General features: G+C 35.7%; 2 protein-coding genes and 1 pseudogene across 6 annotated transcripts; 1 reads left to right on the plus strand and 2 right to left on the minus strand.

Moving 5' to 3' along the window:
• LOC141844359 (uncharacterized) lies at positions 1-9418 on the minus strand. Of its 5 annotated transcripts, none has more exons than XM_074732408.1 (13): positions 9281-9418; positions 7518-7679; positions 7198-7410; positions 6726-6800; positions 5809-6155; positions 5506-5616; positions 4806-5296; positions 3803-3971; positions 2735-2974; positions 2511-2645; positions 2158-2390; positions 601-672; positions 1-10 (listed from the first exon to the last, which is right to left on the minus strand). In XM_074732408.1, the coding sequence occupies exons 2-11, from the start codon at positions 7663-7665 to the stop codon at positions 2262-2264; spliced, it is 2058 nt and encodes a 685-aa protein (XP_074588509.1). In that variant the 5' UTR covers positions 7666-7679; positions 9281-9418; the 3' UTR covers positions 1-10; positions 601-672; positions 2158-2261. The 5 variants fall into 5 exon arrangements, with proteins under 5 accessions (XP_074588509.1, XP_074588510.1, XP_074588507.1 ...); XM_074732409.1 differs by having other exon boundaries at positions 7518-7670; positions 9281-9410; XM_074732406.1 differs by having other exon boundaries at positions 7518-7670; positions 9055-9410.
• A 2357-nt stretch (positions 9419-11775) lies between these two features.
• LOC141844361 (luminal-binding protein) lies at positions 11776-17272 on the plus strand. The gene is made up of 8 exons (XM_074732411.1): positions 11776-11923; positions 14072-14339; positions 14416-14630; positions 14713-14955; positions 15444-15923; positions 16008-16162; positions 16274-16356; positions 16439-17272. Exons 1-8 carry the CDS (start codon positions 11866-11868, stop codon positions 16938-16940), a joined length of 2004 nt encoding a protein of 667 aa, XP_074588512.1. The 5' UTR covers positions 11776-11865; the 3' UTR covers positions 16941-17272.
• Positions 17273-18597: 1325 nt separating this feature from the next.
• Positions 18598-22587, minus strand: LOC141844365 (serine carboxypeptidase-like; annotated as a pseudogene).
• Between the last annotated feature and the right edge of the window lie 3105 nt (positions 22588-25692).

A 25692-nucleotide genomic window follows, 5' to 3' on the forward strand; every position in this document is an offset into this window, starting at 1 on the left:
GCTCAGACTTCTGTTACGAAAGAGCAAACATCAGCTAGAATAAATAGATGAATAGCAAACATTGAAATAAAGTTATTCTCTACAAATTACATTTTTTCAGTGAGCTTGTGATGAATGCATCTATATAAACTACGACTAGATTTAAGGGCATTAACTTTGAAATTTGTGTGGTATCGTAGAAGTTAGATAACCAGTTAGAGACAATAGCATTCAGGTATATTAAAACACAGAAAAAAGATGTAACCAGCTATGCTTCCTCAGTAAATGAGATACATCCAACAATAGAAAATGATAATACCAGTTAATTAATGGCTCAAGACCTCAGTAGTACACAATTATTGATCCTCTCACCAAACCTGATAACAAGTTTTCTTTACAACCAGTTTTTTGAATTCAACCCAATTACTTGGCAGACAATGCAAACCACATAGTTAACCTTGGGCCCTGATTTAATATTAGGAGATTTATTCAAGGTCAATAGTCCCTCAAGTAGGAATGCGCTAATTGTACACAATCTACATGAGGCCATTCAAGGTCATTCAAGTCACAAAGGAAACAGTATCAACAATATAACACAAGATAGGCTTCAGATTCACTTACATGCCATCACCAAATTCTTCATTAATGATCTCTTTGATGCTTTCTCCAAAATGCATAACTGCTTCATTTAATCTAATAAATTAAAAAATAATGGGTAGTGTCAATAGACAATTCTAAAATGGCATAAACTAATATTGGTAAATGAAATGCGAATAAATAATGATAAAGAAAACAAAGATTCCATACAATTAGCATACCTAGAGATTATAATTCCCTATTCAAAAGCCTTTCAGTTTCCAATTTTATACGAAACAACCAGTTATATCCTTCAAAAATAAACGAAAGAATAACACTGAGATTGACTAATAAAATCCAAAGACATTCCTTCAAAAATTAAGAGAAATCAAAAGCTAAGATGCGATTGTCCTGGTTGCAAGTGATATGGAACCAAGTGCAGGGATTCACAAGTGTCGGATTCCAACTCTGAAGCACATTGTTAGGATCCAAAAGACTCCCCCGCAATGCGTACAGAGCATCCCCTCGGAGTTGGACGAGACCGATGACTGCGAGAGCAAAGCCGCAGAGAGGTGACGTGACGATGGCGGAAAACCTAACCTCGGCGACGGCGACACAGCAGAGAGGCGAGCGTGGGGTTTTAGGGTTAGCTAGCGGCGACGGACGACGAACAAAGAGGCGAGCGTGGGGCGACGAGCAGAGAGGCTAGCATGGGATCGAGATTGGGATAAGGTTTTTTTTCGGAGCGACAAGTTTTTTTTTGGACAGCGTGATTCGCTTGCCACGCGACAGTGAGAAAATCCCAACCACGTCAGCGGGCGCGCAGAAATATCCATCACAGTTATTTATTTCTCTATTCATTCTAATCTCACGTCATTGGCCAGAACAACCACGCAACTGCCACCCCATGACTCCATAGCTCTATATATTCTTTTTCCAATACGCACGAGTCACGGTTCCTCGAGAAGAAAAATAACACCATCGCATCTTGTGTGGAGCAAAAGGGCCAGAAGAACAGATCATTGCAGTCACGAATTATGGCAGGAGGTAAAACTCGATCTTATTTCCGCTGCAAAATACCTAATATTGTTTCTAGGTTTTACATTTGGTATCAGAGCAAACGATAACGTCTGCCTCAATTTTTCTTGACGAATCTGTTCAAAATTCTTTTTGTTCGCTTACAAAACAAGACAAAATTAAAATTGGGTTTTCCAGACTACTGTCTTCTTCACGATTATCTGTTTTGGCCCTGTTTTACTCTCGCTCGCTAACGTTGCAAGCGGTGGTCATTCTGCGATTTCCTGTTCATTTTCGGCCAAAGACAAAGTCGCACAGTATAGTCGCATACCGGTACCCATCCCATATCCATCACGGTTATTTATTTCTCTATTCATTCTAATCTCATAATGTTAAGATGGATTCTTGTATCCCCATTGAATGGGTTCTGTATATTAGCATGTAAAAAAAGGAAAGAAAAAAAGGTTAAGGATACAACTATGTGTGTGTAATTAAACTGCAGGTCCTGCATAAATTTGCATCTTCTGCAACTATGCCATAAAAGATGATGAAAACTGTGAAATGAGGTCGAAAGATGAGTTGTACCTCATAGGTGCATGAAGATATGCATGCCAAGTGGATTAAGGGAAATGAAAATGTCGTCACTGTTCTCCAATCAGTTGCAACACACTGATTTTGTTGCTGGACATTCAGTGCTGTTTGAGAATGCAAGTAATGATGCCTACAGCAATCGTGCTTCCTAAAGCTCTCAAGAAGACCCGTCCAAGAACCCGACAACTTGAGAATTCTTCAACACATAAATCTCCATCTAGTTCCACCTGCAATGACAAGCTCTAAGTTACAAGTCTGAACCAAACACAAATAGTAAAGACACACATTCCAAACTCCAACCTAAAATGACCTTATTGAGAAGATAAATAAAAAGTTAGTATGCTTACCTCTAGACTAGCTCTTTGTCTGGCCATGAGGAAACGTGGTGCGTTCTTTATGACATGTCCTGTTTTTGGATCTAACAAGGACAGTAGTTTTACCACCTTTGCAGCTTGCTTCGAGTGAAGTACATGGAGCTCAACCTATATTTAATTTTACCTTATAAAATAGACTAACAAATAATAACAGTCAATGTAAACGTCTGAGAAGATGTTGCTTTTTTTTATGTAACCTGAGATCCAACAATAATTGGAGTTTCAATGTCGAGGATGAGAACCTTCAGCTCTAAGTTAGATGCAATGTTAACAGGGAAATCTGGGTGGCATAAAACTCCACCTTGGATCACATGACCTGCATCAACACCATGCAAACTGACAGCCACATTGTCACCAGCTCTTGTGACATTGCTAGTAGAAGAATCCCTCTCTATATTTTTTATGGTAGCTAGATTTCCTGAAGGCATAACTATAACCTGAAATTTAAACAGTCAGCATTGGGATGACAAGACAATGGCCAAAGTGAAGACAAAAGGAGTGAATATATTCAGAATATAATTGAATTTGATTTACCTAAATGCACTTACGTTAGGTAAGTTAATGCTACAACAATGAAATATTAAGGTCCTTGGAGAAGAGATGGTTGTGCTGAAACTTGTAATCTCCTAGGAAAAAATAAATTTAGCCACGAGAACGTGTTTGCTATTTTGTAACTTATTTATCATCAACAAAGATGAAAACTAGGTTTGGCCTTGAGGCAGGTCAGAGTGAGGATCCCAGCTATGTGATTAGCGGTGGGTAGGGTCAAGGTGAGGCAAGTAAAATTTAGAAACACAAGTTTTAGTGTATGTTTAGTTGAGATGATAAAATCTGAGTAGAGAAGGAAGTGAAGGAGGGAAGGGAAAAGAGGGGAGAGGAGTGGTGCAAAGTTGTTTGCTTGGTCTTCGAGGGGAAGGGAGAAGAGAGCTTGGTCCCTTAGCCGCCAACAATGACATCATTAACCCACTCAGTGAGCTCATCAACTTCTTTCGTGATGCCAACTAGGACATCATTAACCCACTCAGTGAGCTATATAGCTGGCCCTATGCAGTCAATGGCTGTGTTGCATTTGTAGATTATAGAAGTAGGTTGACAATGATGTGTTCAAAGAATTCCTTGTGGGAGAACAGAGTGAATAAGATTATTCAATAAACAGTTCCAGGGAATTTTGAATTAGCACTACTACATAAGCACCATGTACTTCTGAATATTTCATATGCACAATAATTTTGTGACATAACATCAGAAAGAAAGAGACAAAATACCTTAGAACCAATTCGAATAGCTCCAGTCTCTATTTTCCCACAAGCAGCTACTTGTGATGATGAATGTTTAACAATAACATCACATATAGGCATAAGAAATGGCTTTGAAACATCCCGCTGAGGAGGTTGTAAACCATCAATGGCTTCCAGAAGACAATATCCTCGGTACCTGTAAAATCAATTTCCCAGAGTTTATGGAAAGATTATTCAACCAATGAAACTCAGTGCAATTAAAATGTTGATTTATCACAGTTGAGTTTCCAATAATTCCAACTTTTAGATTAAAGAAACGCAGGAAAACAATATCTTGGATAGTTGCATCACCTATTCTTTTAACGGAAGAAAAAGAATTCCAGTCATAATAATTTGGAGCACAAGGCTCGTCATTGTCAGTATTAGAAGGTCAAAATTTCTGTAGGCAGAAAAGTGATTTGAGTGTAGAATTTTAGGCATTTGAATTATTTAGGAACAACGTGATGATGCTCTGTTAAAAGAACAAGAAAATTGCAAGTTTTATTTTTCAACTTTTTTGCTTCAGAAAGCACCAGAGCAAAGAATTCCAGGTAACATCACTACATAGAAACACCAAATAAATAGGGAATTGAGATACTGTTATGTAATTTTCAGACACAAAAAGGGATAATGTATACATCGAAGCAAAGTTATGAAGACATAAAATGTTGCTCATAGCAAGGTTCAAAGTATTGATCAGGTACTGATATGAATCCTGACTAGTCTTAGAGCCTAAAATAGAGAATGATCTATGAAACCCTCTTGCAAATTACTCAATATTGACCGGATTGAATTGAAAGAATCAAATTTGTCAAAAACTACCCCACAAAACAGGAAAAAACATAAAATTACAGAAAACAGGAGTAATGACCAAATTTGTAATTTTGTATATCATTTCAACTGATGATGATATATAAGAAACCAGAGTCATAATTGTAGATAGACGTCACAAAAACTAGACATGCACAGACTAGAAGAATGTGAATCATACCAAGAAGACAAGCGAACGTCAGAAGCAGTTGTAAGCAAATTTTGATTGTCCAGGGAACTTAGAGGAATCCATGTCACACATGATTCCTTGAATCCACAAGTACATAAGAAATGGCCCAATTGCAGCTTTACATAGTCAAACCGATCTTTGGAGAAGTCCACAAGATCCATCTTATTGACTGCTACTATTATTTGTTCAACACCAAAGCTCCTAAGAAGTTGTGCATGCTCCTTAGTTTGTCCGGTATTTTTGCCACCCATACCTGCTTCAAAAGCACCCATAGCTGCATCTACAACCAAAACTGCAGCATCTGCTTGAGTTGCACCAGATATCATGTTTGGAACAAAATCTTTGTGACCTGGCGAATCCAGCCAAACAACACGGTATTTTTTTGTTGAAAAGTATGCAACAGCAACTGTCATTGTTACGCCCCTTTCCCTCTCCTCAACACTTGCATCTAATGCCCATGCATAGGCAGATGAACCTTTTCCCTAAAGAATTTTGTAACATTATTTGACCTAACATAAACCAAGAGAACAAGCAACTGCATGACAAGAGAAAATAAAACAAACAAATTGAACCTTGTGCCAACTGTTAATTAATCTGCCAAGCATCCATTTTTCTAATCCAATTGTTAAGTCAGGGTAAATAAGGCAAAAGAATAGCTTTCATTCAAATATTATTTAATCCATAGAGTTACCTTTTCCTTTGACTCTCTCTGATATCTATGCATCTCTTTCTTAGAAATTTTCCCCAAAAGCTGTAGCAATCTTCCACTCAATGTGGATTTTCCACAATCAACATGACCTACCTGATAAAGCATTAGGGGGAAAATTAATTAATCAAACTTTGAGAGAGATAAGACAAAACCCCAAATTGCTTGCAAAGCAATGATAGGTTAATTGATATGCTCATCTAAATCTACAAAGAGTAGGCAAGAATAAGCAAAGAATAGAAACTAGTTAGTATGAAATAAGCTAGTCTAACAAAGGTGATAACTTACAATTGCAAGGTTTAACTGGTTCATGGTTCTTCCTTCGTCAGAAAGCATCCAATCCTCTGGTTTGTAGTCAGGAACTGAATTGATTTTTCCCTGTCCACTAGTTGTAGAGTACTCCAACTTCAAGCTTCGGAGATTGTTAGCTAACTTTTGTTTTTCCTCTCTTGAACTACTGGGACTTCCCCCTCTCGAACTACTAGGATTTCCACTTACATTATCATTGTGAGAGTTCGGCAAAGATGAGGCCACCAAACTCTCTGGCACTTGATTGTTAGGTAAAAACTCTACTATTCCCTTTTTCCTAGTAGCAGTTTGTATATTCTTGAGAGATGTCGAAAGCATTGAGTCCACTACATGAGAGAAAGAAATGATAATAAAAGGAAATCCAATAATAATAAGTTTTTCTCACCAGAAAAAGGACCATGGGTATGAGAAAAGCAACATACAAACCACAACTTCAAGAAAAGACCTTACTCATCCATTGACACAATTATCAGTACGACAAAGCTCGACCTTAGGAACAGAATGAGACCAAAACGCTAATAAATGATAGAAATTCTTAATGTGGTAAAAGGATATAAGTGAGAGCTATTTGATTTGTGCAAATTTGTTCATGATGTAACATTGTACTATAAATCATAATAGTAGGATAGGTTTTAGTAACAATACTACCATAGATTATGAATAATAAGAGTTCATGCTGTACAAAATGGACAAGGACACAATATTATGTACATCTTCCTTAGTCTGACCAAAAAAGCATCAACATAGACTAATCATTTTTTGCATAGAGGATATATTCATACCCTTGGCATGCTGTACAAATGGACAAGGACACAATATTATGTACATATTCCTTGGTCTGACCAAAAAAACATCAACATAGACTAATCATATAAACATAGAGCATATATTCATACCCTTGTCGAAAGTTCTTGTACTCTTCCCAGAAGAAACTATATCATCTGGGGATGGTGTATCAAACCTGAAAGGTTCTGTTAAAAAATCACCACAATTAGTAAAATCCAAATGTCAAGAACAAAAATAGAATAACAAAAAAGATAATAATGAACTAATTAAATTAATGCAACTGATATAATTTGCAATATACAGTTATGCAAATCTCTACAAATATAAGAGCAAGTACATGTAGAATGCCCTTTCTATCAATAAAGTGCACAAATACATCTAAAGAGTTAGGGAGGGGGCATATACACATATATGCATCAAAGTGAAGCAAAAAATATGAAAACTCAAAATCAATTTGAAAATTTGAACTAACATAAGAGTTAGGATCAGCTAAGAAATGGAGAATTTTTTCACAGGATTTTCAAACATGATATGCCACAAAGATTTAAGCTACCTAGTGATCTCTGAATAGCATAAACACACCTATATGTTTGGTTTGATTGCAACATGGAGCCAAAAATATGTTCTGGAGATCAATGAGGCGTGTAGAAAATTGTCCTTTCTCACGGGGTTCACCAGCTTTATTGTTAAGGAAGCTGGCACAGATGACAGATGCCCTGTGCATGCTATTAGATGATTGATAAAATAATGATCTGCCCATGAGAGAAACTTCAGAATTCATGCTTGTTCTATTAACTGCATTAAACATGGTAAGGTTGGTGATAATGTTTTTGTTTCAAGTTGTTAGTTTTTTTAATAGCAAAAGCATATATCATTGCACTACTAACAAGGATGAAACTTACCTGCTTTATCATCAATTTCAAACTTCGCAGAGGAATTCCGAAGAGTTCCGCATAGTTCACAAGCAATAAAACGTCGACTATTCTCATATGTGCAAATGGAACAACACCAAGTACCACCTTCACTTGATGCAATTTCTAGTTTTGACATGCTCCCTATAGAGACTAAAAGAATAAAAATCAACTATTTATATCAAGAAAGGAATTGCAGGAAAATGCAATTGTAATTCCACAAAGAAGAATAATGAAATAAAGTATGACTCTATCATGGCAGAACACAAAAAAATACTAGGGCCAAATGTCAAATAGAATGCCCGAGAGACCTAAAATATAAACTTGATAAACAGCAAAGTAAATCTCCCTTAGTTAAAATGAACACAAATTTACCTCCGGAATTTGTTCTGTTGGTACAGAGTTCCAACTGACTGTATGCACATACACAAGTAGATTAAATGACATTTCCCAAGAACATCTAAGAAACTATATATTTGTGACATATAGAAAGAACATTAATGATGAAATAAGGTCAAAGCAGAACTACGATAAAGTGGTTGTTTCGCTGATAAATCATTAAATATCTTTTAATGAATAAGTTATTCATGAATATTTTTCAAGAGTGGATTGGTTACTTCTATTTCATTAATATGTTGCACACATACACAAGTCTTTGGCTATAGCTGATCAAAGTAAATCCATTGTGTCATTACTAAATGCAAGATGCTTGATAGTTATTGTCACATTAGCAATTACCCTCACTATTACTGTCATATCCCTTTGAATAATCAAACTAAGGCTTTGTTTCCTACAACAGAAGGAAATAACTAAGGAATGAAATAGGGTAGGAAGAAAGTCATAGGAAAAGGATTCCAAACTACTTTCTACCCAATTGTTTCCTTGCAAGGAACGAAAGAGACGGGGAAACTTAAATTTTCAAATCTTTATTTGAACATGACATAATGTAAAACAATAGATTTACAAAAAAAAATTATTATGATTTTTTTTCAGGTAGCATGTAAGCTTCATTACACAGGTGAATTTTCCACTAAAATCAAATGGAAGCAATGTAGAGAAAAATTGGAAAAAGATTTTTCCAATTTTTCCCTTCCCTTCCTCTTTTTCCACCAAATGAAACGGAGGGAAAACGCAATTAGGAAAATATTTTGTTCACCTTATTCCCGTCAAGTCTCCTTCTCTCGTAGGAAAGATGCTCTAAATGTTGAAAAGTGATGAAGTTTGTAAATTTTCACAATGAGAACCCCATGACTGCAAAAATGTAATAAAAATCCTGTGTTACAGATTTTGCTAAAATAGTGGAACTTGCAAATGATAAAAGGAGAGGGAATCCTAGAAATTTGAAAAAGAAAAAAAACAGAAGTCAAAAGACTCAAAACTGAATACGGTAGTACAATAGATCCTGGATCGTGAAACTGAATGTAATAACGCAAATAAGAGAGAAATGTCAGGTTGTGATCTGGATTTAAAAAGATTTTCAAAGAGAGGGTAATGTGATAAAAATAAGATTTTAAGGATACGGGAATACCGTCTCCTTCAATGTAGTTACTACTGTGATAATTATCAGGAACGGCATAATCTTCATAGTAGTCAACTCCAGAATTTAGTTCACGAGGCATGTTCGGAACAATAACAGGAGAAAAAGTGGGGGAAAGATGCCGACATTAGTTTACAAATCCAATTGTCCAAGATCTAACGAGAAATCGGAAGGCCGCCAAGGGCTGCCAGGAACCGTGGGAAAGGGCAAGTGGTACCTCAGCTGGAGGCGATGCTGCCGGAATCGGCTGAGATCAAACGAAGGACGTGGATTGGAGGAGGTTTGGCACAAAACTTTTGGTGGACGGCAACGAATCTTTGATCGGTCGACGAACGGGAGTGGAACTCTCTCAGCTTCAAGCAACGGAGGGGACGCGAGACTTCTAGAAGGCTCGAAGGAGATCAAACCAGTCGTCAGGGACAAATACCTTAGAATACAAAAATTCAACGGCTGAGATCTTCGGGAAGCGACCCGATGCTATGACACTCATCAACGGTTGGGATTTTGCACACCATGTGAGCATTTAAAATTCTTTTTCATTTTAAATTTTTTTATATTTAATATATAAGTCAATCCTAAACTCTACAGATAAAATCCTAAATAATTTAATCATAAATTAAAATAATAAATAATACTAATAAATAAAAAAATCCTACCAAAGTACAATCACATACTATGCATCGCACAGAAGATCTAAATTATATATATAGAGGTGATACCTTGTACACCCTATACGCACCATGAGATATAGTATAGATCTGAGCATGTAAATCACTTTTGAGTGCCCCCATGCAATAGGAGTGACTCCAAGTCCTTTATGGTGGGTATGCAACAAAACACACACACGTGCGTGCAAGGTCAACAATCAATGAGCAAGGGTTGACGTTGTGGAGCTTCACCCCTCCGATGATTAAGTCAACACATAGTTGGAAATGAAAGTTGCCTCCTCAGAAAGGAGGGCTTGAACCGAAAAAGAGAGTCCTCTCACTATGAAAGTATTTAGGTGGGGCGATATGTACATGCAAAAGTAGGATATCCGAAACCAACATGACCACTCGACCCCATGTCTGTGAGCAGGAATTTTCCTGCATGGGCAATAGGATGCTGGGCACTGCATGGCAGTGTGTCATGTTGGTTTAATGAACTTTGGGACCGGGACATTTTTCATGCTACATATCAATTTCTTTAGGTGGGCTATGTCAAATAATATCTTCCCTCCAAAAAAGGACTTAAGTCATGGAAGAAAGAAGTCCCCGAGAAGAAGAATAATCACCTTTTTCTACTTAACGCACCCCCATTTAATGAGTTTTTGCCACTTGAGATCAAGGAGATTATACTTTACATGACTTGCCTAAGCCAACCACCTCCGTACAATACAGATAGGAGACAACATCAAATACGGGACAGAATTAGATATTTTGTGCTCTCGTGGGAGGCAGAAGTCAACTAACCATCATGAACTTTATTGGACACCCATTGGGTTCGTGTGCTGATAGGGAGTGGGAGTTGACCTAATACGTATGGCGGAAGAATAGGATCATCTCCTCTTTCAGCAATAGGCTTGGCAGTCCTTCATTCCGATGTTGGCCCTTGACTTGGTCAAAGAATGCTATCTTTTATGGTTTCTTGCTACCTTCGGGATAGAGTCCCCTGTTGGACCATTAGTAAGAAAGGGTGTGTTAATGGTAATAATAAAGCAAAACAATCGGAGGGGTAGGGTCCATCGGAGATATTCCTAAGGGGGTTGTTCTCACAACTTGGATAATGAGGAAAGAATATCCTCGGGCAAGCATGCTCATGCATCATTAGTTAGTTAAGTGCCTATGTGGTTTGAAGTACATGGTCACTCGTCACTTTGTGGATATACCCAAAGGGATTGCTCCTAATCCATCACCCTTTTGAATCTACAGACACTGAGTTTTTTCAAGAATCTATTCAAAGGGATTATTCCCAATCCACTATCCTTGAATCCATAGACACTAAGTTTTTCTGGGATTTATAAAAAAAATTTATTTTCAATCCACTACTCTTTTGAGTCTATAGACACTGAGTCTTTTCGGAGATGTATTCAAAAGAGTTGCTCTCAATTTATCACGCTTCTAAGTTTACAAACACTGAATCTTTTCGGGATGTACCCAAAGATATTATTCTCGATCCAATGTCCTTATGAATCTATAGATATTGTTCTCGATCCAATATCCTTCTAAATCTATAAATATTGAGTTTTTTCATAATGTACCTAAAGGAATTTTATTTTCAATCCACTGTCCTTCTAAGACTACAGATTGTTCTCCGAGTTTCTGGACTATGTGATCTTCAGGTCACGTCTTCTTATAGTCTCGCAGGAAACTGTGTAGGCAAGCTTTCCGATGACTGCCCTGGTAGAATTTGCGAGACGCATCATTAGTGTATAAATAAGATAAGAGTTTAAAATTATATACATGGGGATTAATGAGGGCGAAGTTCGATTAAAGGGTCTCCAGCCAACTAGGCAACTCGACATTCCTATAGGCCGTCTGATATGGATCTAACGGACATTGTCGTCCCAACAACATGGCTTCATGCAATAGGACGACTCGAGCAAAACGCTACGCATGATTGGTCCACGTAAGCAAAATCGACGTGTTTTCTTTGCCCTCTATGCAGGAGAGATGACTCCAGTGGATCTCACCCTCCGACTTCAAACACGTTATAAACCACGCTTCGGTTCATTCCGAATCAAAAAGCACTTGTGAGGGAGCGGGAGGGATAGAGATCCAGTTCCGCGTTTTGAGCGAAGAGGAAGCTCCAGGGGGAGTGGCTATGGCTTCATCGCTGCGGAATCGCCGGTCCCTGATCCTGTTGGGTCTCTTGCTCGCTGGTATGTGTTTCTGATCTGATCTCGTGGTATGTTCTGCTATGATCTGCCTTTGTTTCTCTGATTTTTTGTTTCTGATCTTTGGTCCTGGTGAAAGGATGTGGGGATCTGATCTGGGTTCCATTTGGGCTTGTCTTAAATCCAGATCCGTTAGATATACGATGTCGTGCTAGGATCTGGTGCGAGGGGAGTGAATGTTTGCATTGTGTTTTGTTTTTTAGTTTTATTTAGAATCGTGCAAAAATATGATCCTATGTTTGGTCTTGGAGATGAGTTTTGTTGGAATAATGGTTGTTGGCTATGGATAGAGATTCTGGCTTTTCCAGATATGATACATGGCCGTTTTGAATAACCCATAATGCATGGAATTGTATTCTAATTGTCATGACAGACTCGTTAATGCTTATTAATTTGCAAACCGACATCTGTATGCAGATTATTTTTCTTAAAAACAAAAGAAGATACTATTCCATGCTTGAATGCTCTACGTGAAAATGTTTTGCTCTTCTGTCTTGGTGAATGTTTTTTGCCCATTCTTACAAACAATTAGTTGAAATAGGAAATAATTAATGTTGATTTGATTCAAGAATTATAGATGTACTCTTATTAACGGATTTGTATCTACCATTTTAGATCCCATGAAGCTACATAGGAGGTGAGAAGAGATAGGGTTGGAAATGAATGATAAAGCTTGTTTATATTTGTTCAATAGTAAAAGAATATATAAAATAAACAATCTTGAACACTAGTAAGCTTGCTCTTTAACGTTCATAAATAAAGTTCATGAACAATTTATGAATAAACTTATTCATTAATTTGTATAAAATTTAATTGTATATATATATATATATATATTTAATTTTTACTTAAATACATAAAATATGGTAATTAATAAAAATTTAAAGTTAATTCATAATATCTTAAGAATAAGAAAATAATATAAGTTTCATGTATTAGATAAATATATAATTTATCAACAACATTGTTAGTTTAGCTCAATAAAAAACTCAGCTAGAGTTTTATAAGATTTTTTTAATAAATAAGCTTGGACAAGGTCAATAAGTAAATAAATAATATTGAACATAGTTAAATTAGGTTCGGCTCATTTACACCTCTAAGAAGAGATGTATGCACAACCATATTGTTAAAAGTAATATGCATTTCGGTTAAGCCTCCTTCTCTATCCAATGCATTTTTGTTTACATTAGATTGAATTTGACAAATTATGTTTGTGAACAAGCTCAATCTTTGTATCAGAAAGAGTTGTTGACTTTATGAAAAATATAATTTTTTTAATTTTGACAAAATAAACATGTGACCTCCTGTATTAATATTTCTGGATAAAGCTCATGAACAATTAACGAACAAACTTATTTACAAGTTTTTTAAAACTATTTTCTATTTTCATTTTTTATTTAACTCTTTCATACATGTATAAAAGATTCTAGTGTTTACATTTGTAGTAGATAGTGTTTGTATTTGCTTTATGTTCTTTTACAAATTCTGTCATTTTAAGTTATCTAACAGAGCTTGGTAAAAACTCAAGCACTAGTAGAGTTTGATAAGCTTTTTTTTTAATAAATAACATTTGAGCTTGATTGAACTTAGCTTGCTGTGGGTTTTCTCTATTGAATAGCTTGAACAATGTTGAGCTTGGTTTGACTTAGTTACAAGCCTACTTATCATTGCTGGATATGTCTATAGCGTGTCTTGATAAGCTTTTAAATAAACAAGCTTGAATATGTAACTTTGAGCTTGATCCAGCTTTGCTCACTTTGGTTTTTCTCTAATAAATAGCTTGAACAATGATGAGCTTGGCTCAGCTCAGTTATAAGCTTATTTATCATTGTTGGAGATGCCCATGTCTTGTCAAAAATATTTTTCTCATTTTAAAATATCATAGTTACACCTAATTGCACAAGAATAATAATAGCAAGTGACCAATTGATCTAAATGTTGCATAATATCGTTGATTTTTAAAGAAAATAAAATTTCTTTATTTTTTTATTATTTTGAATGTGGTGAGTCCTTTTCTTGAGTTGCCAGTCTAGTGTTTGTTTTTTTTGTCATCGAGATAATTGAATCAGTTTCTTGAATTTGCAAGAATGTTTGTCTATGGCCGTGGCTAATTACTTTAACTGTTTTTTTCAGGGTCTTTGTTTGCATTCTCGGTTGCTAAAGAAGAAGCCACCAAGTTGGGAACTGTTATTGGGATTGATCTTGGGACCACCTACTCTTGTGTTGGTGTCTACAAGAATGGACATGTGGAGATCATAGCCAATGACCAAGGAAACCGCATTACACCATCTTGGGTCGCTTTCACTGATACTGAGAGATTGATTGGTGAGGCTGCAAAGAATCTGGCAGCAGTAAACCCAGAAAGAACTATCTTTGACGTCAAGAGACTTATTGGAAGAAAGTGAGTTTACTCTTTGACAGCTTGCTCAGTTGTTTGGATATATTTCATTTGGTACTTAAACATTTCCTATATACAGATTTGAGGATAAAGAAGTTCAGAGGGACATGAAACTTGTCCCATACAAAATTGTTAACAAAGACGGCAAGCCTTATATCCAAGTCAAGATCCAGGATGGAGAAGTTAAAGTTTTCAGTCCTGAGGAAATAAGTGCCATGATTTTGACTAAGATGAAGGAGACAGCAGAAGCTTTCCTTGGAAAGAAAATTAAGGATGCTGTGGTTACTGTTCCTGGTATAGAATGTTTTAGATTATTCCTTCACTTTAAATTTATCCCATGAGATAATTCTCATTTTTCATCATTTTCATGTATCAGCTTATTTCAATGATGCTCAAAGACAGGCAACCAAAGATGCCGGCATAATCGCTGGCTTGAATGTGGCCAGAATAATCAATGAACCAACAGCTGCTGCCATAGCATATGGTCTGGACAAGAAGGGTGGTGAGAAAAATATTCTTGTTTTTGACCTTGGCGGTGGCACATTTGATGTTAGCATCTTGACAATTGATAATGGAGTTTTTGAAGTTCTGGCAACAAATGGTGATACTCATCTGGGAGGTAACGTGTTTGGCCGAGACTTCTAGTTCTTATCTAGGAGATCAATCTCCAATATTGGCTTTGAGAGTGCAAATAGCCAATTTACTGGTAACAATATGAACGTACTAACGAATTTTCACTGCTTAGTCTATTTGGCTTAGCTAACACAACATTTTATAACAGAAATAATGACATATAGTAACCACTAAACATCTTGCATTCAGTATGTGGTTAACCTGTGAATTACATGCAATTATTTTTGATAGGATTGCAAATTCATTTTTAAGAATCAAAAGCTTTTTCAACTTAGAAAGTATCATGACCCTTTTTTGTCTTCACTAGTTTGTTATATTCAGGTGTGATAATTCTTTTGCTACAAATTTGAGGTCGCTAGTCTAGTAGTTGTTGCCAATAAATGATGAGCTAGTTCTTTTAGTGGTTCTCTAGTTAGGAGATGGTCGCTTAGCTTGACATTGTGCATTATTTGAACTCATTGTTTTACTTCACAGGAGAGGACTTTGATCAGCGAATAATGGAGTATTTTATTAAATTGATTAAGAAGAAGCATGGAAAGGACATCAGCAAGGACAATCGTGCTCTTGGGAAGTTAAGGAGAGAGAGCGAACGTGCCAAGAGAGCTTTGAGTAACCAGCACCAAGTTCGCGTTGAGATTGAATCACTTTATGATGGCTTGGATTTCTCAGAGCCTCTAACTCGTGCCCGTTTTGAGGAATTGAATAATGATTTATTCAGAAAGACAATGGGACCCGTGAAGAAAGCCATGGAAGATGCAGGGTTGGAGAAGCATCAGATTGATGAGATTGTTCTTGTCGGTGGTAGCACTAGGATTCCAAAGGTGCAACAACTCCTGAAGGATTACTTTGATGGCAAAGAGCCGAACAAGGGAGTTAACCCAGATGAGGCTGTTGCATATGGTGCAGCTGTACAAGGAAGCATTCTTAGCGGTGAAGGAGGCGAAGAAACTAAAGGTACAGTCATTGACGATGTAGACTATTTTTCATGTGCCTGCTTACATATTCAAATTCTTAGTAGTGTCGATCTTTTGTGTTCAGACATTCTTCTTCTGGATGTTGCTCCTCTTACCCTTGGTATTGAAACTGTTGGCGGAGTGATGACTAAGTTGATTCCAAGGAACACTGTCATCCCAACCAAGAAATCTCAAGTTTTCACTACTTACCAAGATCAACAGACTACAGTCTCCATCCAGGTACCACTGATTTCTTCTCAACCTTGACTATTCCCTTCACTTCTCTTTCTACCTTCAGTCTGCCATTTTTTTGTGACAACTTAGTAATTCTGGATTGGGAATGCATTGTAGGTTTTCGAAGGTGAGAGGAGTCTCACAAAAGACTGCAGACTGCTTGGGAAGTTTGATTTATCCGGAATTCCACCAGCACCAAGGTTTTTCTTCGTACTGCTGTTCTTATTTCGTTCCCGCCTTTCAAATTTCTTGCCGCTAACATAATCTACCATGCAACAACAGAGGCACTCCTCAAATTGAAGTCACCTTCGAGGTTGATGCAAATGGTATTCTAAATGTGAAGGCAGAAGATAAGGGCACTGGCAAGTCTGAGAAGATCACCATCACCAATGAGAAGGGTCGCCTCAGCCAGGAAGAGATTGACCGAATGGTCCGGGAGGCGGAGGAGTTTGCTGAGGAGGACAAGAAGGTGAAAGAAAAGATTGATGCTCGGAACCAGTTGGAGACCTATGTTTACAACATGAAGAACACTATCAACGACAAAGACAAGCTTGCTGACAAACTTGAGAGCGAAGAGAAAGAGAAGATAGAGACGGCCGTCAAGGATGCACTCGAGTGGCTCGATGACAATCAGAGCGCAGAGAAAGAGGACTATGATGAAAAGCTCAAGGAGGTGGAAGCTGTTTGCAACCCCATCATTTCTGCAGTGTATCAAAGATCTGGTGGTGCACCGGGGGGTGGTGCTGACGATGCAGATGATGATGACTCACATGATGAGCTTTGAGCTGTAAGAGGAGACCAGACAATCATTCATCGAAAGGATTGGCGGAGAGCCATTTGACGTGAAGAACTCGGTTTCGTTTTTGGTAATTCTATGCTAAGCTCGTAGGGTTTACTGATGAAGTAGGGAGATACATCTCCATGCTTGGCTTTTTGTGTTTGGGTCTAAAACAGGCGTATTTGTTAGTTAACCAAACATCTCGTCTCGACTTGGAACTCAGGATTTTCATGGAGCAGCTTCGCATTGCCAATTTGTACGCCCTTAGGGTTTTTAGTTAATATTTCAATAATAATAAATATGGTTATTTGAGTTTAAATGGGGGATTAAAAAATGTTGAATGATTTTTTTTCTAAAAGTCTTTAGGGGGTGCTTTCAACTACCAGACACTGAAATATTCTTCTTGAGGCTTTAGGAGGGCTTTAGTACCCAAAATGATTTCATTTAGATCGTAAAAATGATAAATCCCAGTCAGTCTCATAGACTCAATATCTGGGGGTGATCGGTCTGATCCCATGGAAGTTTTCTATCGATTATTAGGGTAAATCGGAAAGCGCATATGGCGGTCAATCCAAATGTCCAACATTCTTTGATTGTATTCTCCATTTGAAAGAATTCATTTAAATCATAAGAACTTATTGAAAGTGCTTTAAATTTGTTTTTTCGGTATTGATTCATAGTAGCTATAATAAATCTGGATGGATTGAAATCAATTAAAGATTATTATATATTATATATTATCTTCGGATAAAGTATTGTTTGGATAAAGTAGGGTAGAAATGTAAGAAATTAAAAGTTATAAATTATTAGATGTTCGTGGATAAAATGAAAATCAATTTTCGTATACTTCCTATAAGCATACTTAATTTTTTAAATTTTTTAAAAGGTACATCGTACTTTGATTTTTATCACAAACATACTCACATTTAATTTCTAAAATACATATATGACTTTTAAAAATTTCATACAAAAGTTACTGATGATCTTTTTTTTTTAAATAGTCATTAAAATAATGATCATTTAAATTTATTTATTTTTTTAATTTTGGAACTTTAATATTTTTTTTAAAATACAAAAAGAAAATTAATAAAAATTAAAATTAAAGAAGCGTTAATAAAAGCAAAAAATATTTTTATTTTTAAATCTTTTTTAATAGTCAATTACAAGAAAAAAAAGAATAAAATTTAAAAAGAAAATTTTAAAAATTACTTTGATACTGTTTAAGCATCATCACTTTGGTATTAATTTTATCAAAGCATTATCATCTTAATGTAATTTTTATTAGAGTATCTTTACTTTAATGATTCAAAGATGGAATATGAATAAATTTGATCCAATAAGTTACTTTCATTCTTTTGAATTTTATCATACTCATAAACTCTTGATTCATGATCTCTATCCGTTTAGAAAAATTATCATAAATTAACTCATGATAAAAAATTATCATGAATATCTTATTCGACTCTTTTTTTTTATAATTTATATAAATATTCTATCAAACATTATCATCTAACTCGTCCAACTCATTCCCGATCAACCTATCTAGCTCAATCAATTCGATTAAACTAATTAAATATATTATTTGAACATGAATATATTAGAAATAGAGCAAGAGTTATCTCATAGGAGGTTATACAATAACAATCAAATCTTATCCCATAGGAAATTATAAAGAATACAAATAGCTATTCTCATAAACCAAACGAACAATCAATCTCTTCAACGAAAATGGACGTAAAAAAAAAAAAGACTTTGTGAACAACTTCTTAAGGTTGTACCAGCTGCTCTAATCTAGTTGGATTTTATTTTGTCTCAAACACCAAATGTGGAAAATGCCAATCAATGTTTAAGTTCATACAACATAATTTTACTGTTTTAAAGAAAAGATGAACAATAAAACTTTTTAGCATTTGGCATATGTACAATCACCAGTTATCATGATCTACCAAAGCATGTGTAGGATCATTACATTGCTCCATGCAGACTTGAATCAGGAGAATCAACAAGTTGCCCATGAGTCCACCTCCTCAACATCTCCAATGCAGCCTTTGGCTGGTCCATTGGAACCATATGCCCTGCATCATGAACCTGTGGCAAGCATGACAAGTTAAGCGACGGCATGAAGTGTGCCAAGAATGAACAAAGTCCATCCAGTGAAACCGGTTCGAGAATGTGGGTAAAGAGATCAATCAGAACAAGCATGGAACATACCTTGAGGAAACTCAGAGGTCCATGGGTTTTCAAAATGCCAGATTCAGCACCATCCAACAAGAATGGCACCTCAGGTGAAGATGCAAACTCTGACGGCCAGACCATTCCATGTTATGAACCCATCTTGAATTTCCTACTCAAATGAACATGTAAAGAAGTTAAATAATGAAGAGCAACACTCATTTAAAGGTGAAGTTTTGAAGGAATCATGCAGATTTCTCTTGCTCTCACATAAATACTTTGAATAATACCAAAAAACTCATCGATGATTCTTTACCAGCAAAATTTGGTTTCGGGAGGTTTTAAATATCTTTTCAGCTCTTACATACACTGATATTTAACCAACTATTCATAGTTCTTTTTCATTTTTTTATTTTTTTGGAATAGACAACAATTTGGGTCTAAGCTGCAATTCATTGTACTTGCACAACTAAAGACAAACTTTTGTAGCAGAGCCTTACCGAGCCAATTGCAGATTAAATCATATTCACCGGCGTACACAAGCAGCTTAATGCCATCCTCCAGAAGAGCAGGAATACCTACTTCCAAGTTCCTCATCCAGTCTGTCATCATGGCTTGATACACAGTAGTACTACATGAGACAAATTCTATGTCTCCAACTCCAAGGGCATCTCTAACGGACTTCTCGTTAAGGAACTTCTCCATGTTAGAGAAATCATAACATAGACTTCCTTCACATTGCTTCCTAATGTCGTAATACTACATAAATTTTGTGAAGTGAAGTTAGCACACTTGCTTTCAGCATTAAAATTTAGTCAATTCGTTGCAATTTACTCACATTAATTTGGCCGATAAGCTTCATGATTGAGTTGAATATAGAATTGCAAACTACATATGAAGCTAAGCAGGAAGTTGTCCCAGATGTACCTGATAGATTAGATAGATCACCATCAATACCTTCACATTCGAAAAGCATACAAACATGGAAACTTGAGGATTTGTAGTGCTAATTGCTGGGTTATAAATACAAATGACAGTACATAATGAAAATACTTCTCGAGTTAGGCTAATAGTAACATCAATTTACAAATGGTATGCACTTTGAAAATAGCTTGTGATTTGATACGATGGGGATAAATGAGATGCAACGCAAGTTGAGTTCAATTTTTGTTTTAAAAAAAAACAATATTGTGAATGTTCAATCCAAAAGTGAAATATTGCTTCTAGAGGTAACTGAATAAATATTTCAAAATCTTAAAATGCAGGATAGGAATAGTTACCACAAAGTTTAATTGCTAGTTGGCATGCAGGATAGATCTTGTTGATCCGATCATAGTCCGATTTATGTATCAAACCATTATCTAATGCATAATCTGTGTATGCTTTGTATTGTATTTCAGGGTCAGTAAGCCCATTGCCAATAGCAAAGCCCTGCCATATTGTTTGTTCAGTCAGAAGTTTGTGAAAGAAGATAGGTGTGCAATGAACAAGACCTAAACTATTTTTCCTGAAAGACAAGACCTAAACTTAAAAGTGAACCACCTTCAAGTTAATGTGAATGCCTTCACTGGCTTTGTTTCCACGGTGAATTCGGCTTGCAAGAGCAGGGATATAGTGTCCAGCATATGATTCTCCAGTTATATAAAAGTCATTGTTCACATATTCAGGGTGCTCCTTAAAGAAAACCTGAGATCATAAAGTGACATAACTAATATTAACTTCCAGAAAGAAAACCTGAGATCATTAAGTGATAATCGATATTAACTTCCAGACAAGATAGAGATCATAGAGATGACAGATTATGATATCGAAGTGGAAATAAATTACAATAAATCATAAAATCATGTGTCTTGTAGTTGTAATTGATAGTTTCTTTCAGTGTCCAATCACTTCTATTGATTCAATAGGATTGATCATTTATTTTAATAAAGACTAGTATTAATTGAAAGAACAATCAAACTGCACGGAATGTCAGTAACTACTAGGTTGATGATTCTAGATAAAGGATCACAAATTTCTGGTTCCAAGTCATATTATTGTCCTATTTGACAAGGAAAATCTGGAATGTCGACCATATATAATACTTGAATGCTATGTTTTCGCTTTTCCTTCAAAATGTATGTTTGAAATAAAAGTATTAAAGAATTCTCCTGAATTCCTCTACTTCAAAGTTTTTGGATGAGAAAAAGGACTGAGAATCATATGCCACAAAACAGTTTAACTCTTGTATTTGTCTATGATGAAAATGCATGAAATCTCTACAAATGTTTTCGAGTACAACTTGAGTACCTGAAGAAAATCATATAGGTCATTGCTGACTCCAGCCTCATCATGTCGAATGTCACGTTTGTCTGTGGTATAGCTGAAACCAGTTCCAGTTGGTTGATCGACATATAAAAGGTTGGATACCTGTAAAATTGATCATCAAAACAAATAAAATAACAAACAGAAAGAAACCATCCATCTTTGTAATGTTATAAGGTGTTCAACTGGAGATGTGAAATGAGTTTTGGGATATTGCAGCTTATATATTTCTTGTTGCAACTTTACTTTTAGGCATAGAGTATTGGGGATTAAAGGTGCTGGCTCGAGAAATTTTCGCAAGACATAAACCAGTTGAATATGATTGCCTCTAAAGCATAATAGAAAATAAAGAATGGAATTTATGTGACAACCCACAAAGAACACATAGAAATGCTTAACCAAGTAATTACAAGGTGAAAAGGAAACCATACCTTATCCCACCCAGTCATTCCATACAAGTGACATGTTTTTGGCTACACTAAATGGACCATTCTCGAAAATGGCCAATTCACTGCTGCAACCAGGCCCTCCCTCCAACTACCACATAACAACCGGATCGTCCTTGTGATGCCTCGATTCAAAGAACAGGTAGAACATTCTACAGAAGATCGATCAAAAGAATCATTAGGACATTATCGTATCGGAGATCAGGAAGAACCGGAGCAAAATGAAAAGCAATGCCCCAAATCTTAGAAAACTCTTTAAAAAAATCACGGATTTACTAATGCATTACACAACACTTTAAACCATCCCAACTTTGCATCAAAAATCAAACTGGATCGGAAACGAACAGCAAAAACCCTGAGGGCAAAGAGGAAAGAGAAAAAAAAAAACCTCACCTTGCGGCGTGAGAATGCGGGAGAGCGTAGTAGCCAGCGTGGTGGCCGAGCTCGTCCACGGACGGATCCTCAGAAGACAATCCCGGCAGGCTGAACCGCTTCTCCACCAGTCTCCCGGGGGCGACCTCGCTGCCGCCAGGACGACGACCTCCGAGGGCGGAACTCTCTTTCGGGAGGAGGTTGAACGCGCGGATAAGCCTCTCGGCCTGCGGCCCCGGGAAGCTGGCGTGCGAGGGCAAATCGAGCTCTTGAGGCATCGCCAAAGCCGCATCGGCGAGGGCGAAGGAAGGGAAGCCCGATGCGACAAAAAGGGCCAAGAAGAGGAAGAAAGGAGCCATCTTTGCTGAGGAGGAAGGCAATGCGAAAGGGGAATTTATAGGGAGAGAAGGATCTGAGCTGTGGAGGCGTATGTTGGAGAAGCCATTGCTTGCAGGAAAACTCTCGCCTTTGTCGTCCCGCGAGAAGCGGACCCAAGTTTAAACACTATTTTTATTTTATTTTTAATTATTTTATTTTAATAATTATATTATAGACAAAAATAAAAAATGACCACTTTTTTTATTAGAATAGTCCCTCTTTTTTCATTAATCATCCAAACTTTTTATTACCCAAATTATCCCTCTTTACACCAGCCTATCCGAATCTTTATAGCAGCTGCGCAAGTCAAATTTAAAATGAACTAAGCTATTAAAATAGTTATTTGAACCTGACTTATTTCTTTTATGAGCTTGAGGTTGGTTCAAGCTTGACTTGAGCTTAATTCGTTTAGATGTTATCAAACTTTTAATTTAAATTTATTTAATTGTTTAATTTTTTTAATAATTTTAATCTAATTTGATTGATTATTAAATTTGATAATAGTACAAAGTTATTTATTTATTTTGAAAGTTTTATTTATTTATTATGTTTATTGATTTACTGATGATTGATAATAATTTTGATTCGATGAATATTATTCACGAATAATTCATAATATTTATTCGTAAAAATTAATAGATTGAACACATACGTTCAATTTTATTCATTTAATTTAATAAATTATTTAAATTTATTAATTTAATTGATTTTATATATATTGAAAGAGTATAAAATTTTTATCAATATTAAATTTATTTATAAATAATTTATAATTATTATAATGTATGCACTGATGATGAAATCCTTTCTTTCTTTTTTTTTTTTATGATTATACTGTTTTCAATAAAAAGGGTGGAATTTTTTATGTTTTATTTTTGAGGAGCGGTTGAGTGTGTTATTAAATTTTCATTTAATTATTTATCACTGCATTGCACGCTAAGGCAACCTCAAATCTCCTTGCGTATATCCTTTGTAAATTAAGGGAAATAAAGCTAAATTAAGGGAATCTGAAAACAAATTTTCAAGCTAAATTAATGGAAATTAAGTGTTGAAATCCGTAAAATAACATTTTTTAGAGAAGTTTCATTTTGAATTACATTTTGTTTTGTTTATTTATTTACCTTGCAAAGATATTTTCCATCCAAGGTTATCTCACCTTTAATTTTTAATTTTCCTCCTTAAGCCTAATTACAAGTTGATTTGCAAATAAATTATAGTATTATTTAATGAAAATCAATTTTTAAAAAAGTACTTTCTATTCTTAAATAATTAAATTGGATCTCTTGTATCTTGATTTTATTTAAATTAACAAACTTAATTTATTAATCAGCTTAATAGTTGAAAAATAATAATAATCCATTCAAAACATTAGATATCTGAATTAACAAAAAAATATATAATGATGGCTTAAATGAATCCATTCTTTCCACACATATAAATGTGATAAATAAAATATATAAATTGATTTATAAATTAAACTATGAGTTATTTTTAATATGATTTACTTTATGCATGATGCTCAATTGAGAGGGGTTTAAATATCTAAACTTTATTAAAAATTTATATCGTAATGGAAACGTTCTATGTAATTTTAACCATTATGCAATTTTAAATATCAACTTATGGAGGTGCAAAGAATCCCTAATTTAGTTATCTTTGTAAAATCAAACGATCGATATCATTAGTTTGTGTAGCAATATCAAGTCCTTTGAGAGCATGATTGAATTGATTACAACACAATTTAGCTGAAGTGGACAGATAATCGAATCTCAGCGAAGTCGAAACACTACCCTCACTGTATCGTGGTCAACTGTAACTTTCCGATTTACCTCCTTACAGATGGTCGTAGGACCAACCGTGTAGAGACGATTAGGATTGGCAGATTCTCACTTTTTGCTGGAAGTATAGCAATATCAAAGTAATAAAATATGCAATGGGAAAAGAAGAAAAACAATGCTAACATAAAGATTTAGCGTGACTTATAATAAAGTTCATACCAAATACTATACAAGCATGAGTGCACTTTAAAGATTGAAGAGATCTAGAGACATGCATCTCAATTCAAACTACAAATTAGGCATCTCTCTAAATGAATTTATTTATATAAAGTACAGAGAGATTTTACTCTAATTTTACCGTAGGGAATGATTATAAAGCACAATGGTGAGAAATAAAGTTGGCAATTGAGAACTTTGAGCAAGAAAGGAAGGCTTGAAGCGAGTGTTTTTGGTGTAAGAGTGTTGTGGACAATTAAAAACCAATAATTGTGGAGCAAAAAACATTCCAAAGAGACATTTAGTCATGTTACTAGAACTTTAGCACAAGGAATTTGGTTTCATGAAACTAGTACATAACTTAGCACAAGGAATTTAGTTCCATCTATCAATGCATAGAGTGCTTGCTGGATCTTACAGATGATCCACCAGCACAAAACTGAATTCTATCTCACATTATTTCAAACTTGAACATTTTGAGACCCATAAGCAAATATTCCGGAAGATTTATTTTTCAAGAATCAAATTGACAGAGCTAAAACAAGATCCAAAATGTGCACAATCTCACTACAAAATCTGAGGATGCAAGACATATCTTGGAAGGTAACTTGCTAGGTTGAATTGTAGACGCAAAGGGTAAACGAGTTCTTTACTCATCTGTTACACATCCTCGCGAAGCAGATTGCACATTCTTGATGTACTGCAAGCAAAGACAATCGGTAAGGGGTAAATCTAAAATATTAAGGAAACAGGGGCTGACCGAACCAATATCACAACTTCCAACTCTAAAAGTTTAAACAATCCTGAATCTACAATACCTTGTGGAGAATTCCTCGGGTTGCTTTCAGAGGTGGTGGAGTCCAAATTTTCCTTCTCTCAGCTAACTGCTCCTCGGTCAAATGAACATCCATTCTTCGTTTCACCACGTCGATTGTGATTATATCTCCGTTTTGGATGAGACCAATTGGGCCACCTTCCTGAAATGAGCACATCTCTTAGGGATCAAACAGTAGCAAAGTATAATCAATTAATGTGACGTGTTTGTATGGACGACAGGAAAGGCTACTTCATTCCCTATCAGCTATGATGCAA

Source organism: Curcuma longa, chromosome 13 (assembly GCF_044706935.1).
Source record: "Curcuma longa cultivar G26 ecotype Majalengka, Jawa Barat chromosome 13, ITB_CL_G26_1.1, whole genome shotgun sequence".
Lineage (NCBI taxonomy): Eukaryota > Viridiplantae > Streptophyta > Magnoliopsida > Zingiberales > Zingiberaceae > Curcuma > Curcuma longa.

Bases quoted from the DNA above. Each gene is read 5' to 3' on its own strand.
- LOC141844359 (XM_074732406.1), bottom strand. From the start codon at position 9,145: ATGCCTCGTGAACTAAATTCTGGAGTTGACTACTATGAAGATTATGCC. The intron at 3,972-4,805 runs GTATGATTCACA...TTGATTTTACAG, and splicing joins GACGTTCGCTTGTCTTCTTG to GTACCGAGGATATTGTCTTC. The intron at 2,975-3,802 runs GTATTTTGTCTC...TTTAAATTTCAG, and splicing joins CTATTCGAATTGGTTCTAAG to GTTATAGTTATGCCTTCAGG.
- LOC141844361 (XM_074732411.1), top strand. From the start codon at position 11,866: ATGGCTTCATCGCTGCGGAATCGCCGGTCCCTGATCCTGTTGGGTCTC. The intron at 11,924-14,071 runs GTATGTGTTTCT...TGTTTTTTTCAG, and splicing joins GTTGGGTCTCTTGCTCGCTG to GGTCTTTGTTTGCATTCTCG. The intron at 14,340-14,415 runs GTGAGTTTACTC...TCCTATATACAG, and splicing joins AAGAGACTTATTGGAAGAAA to ATTTGAGGATAAAGAAGTTC.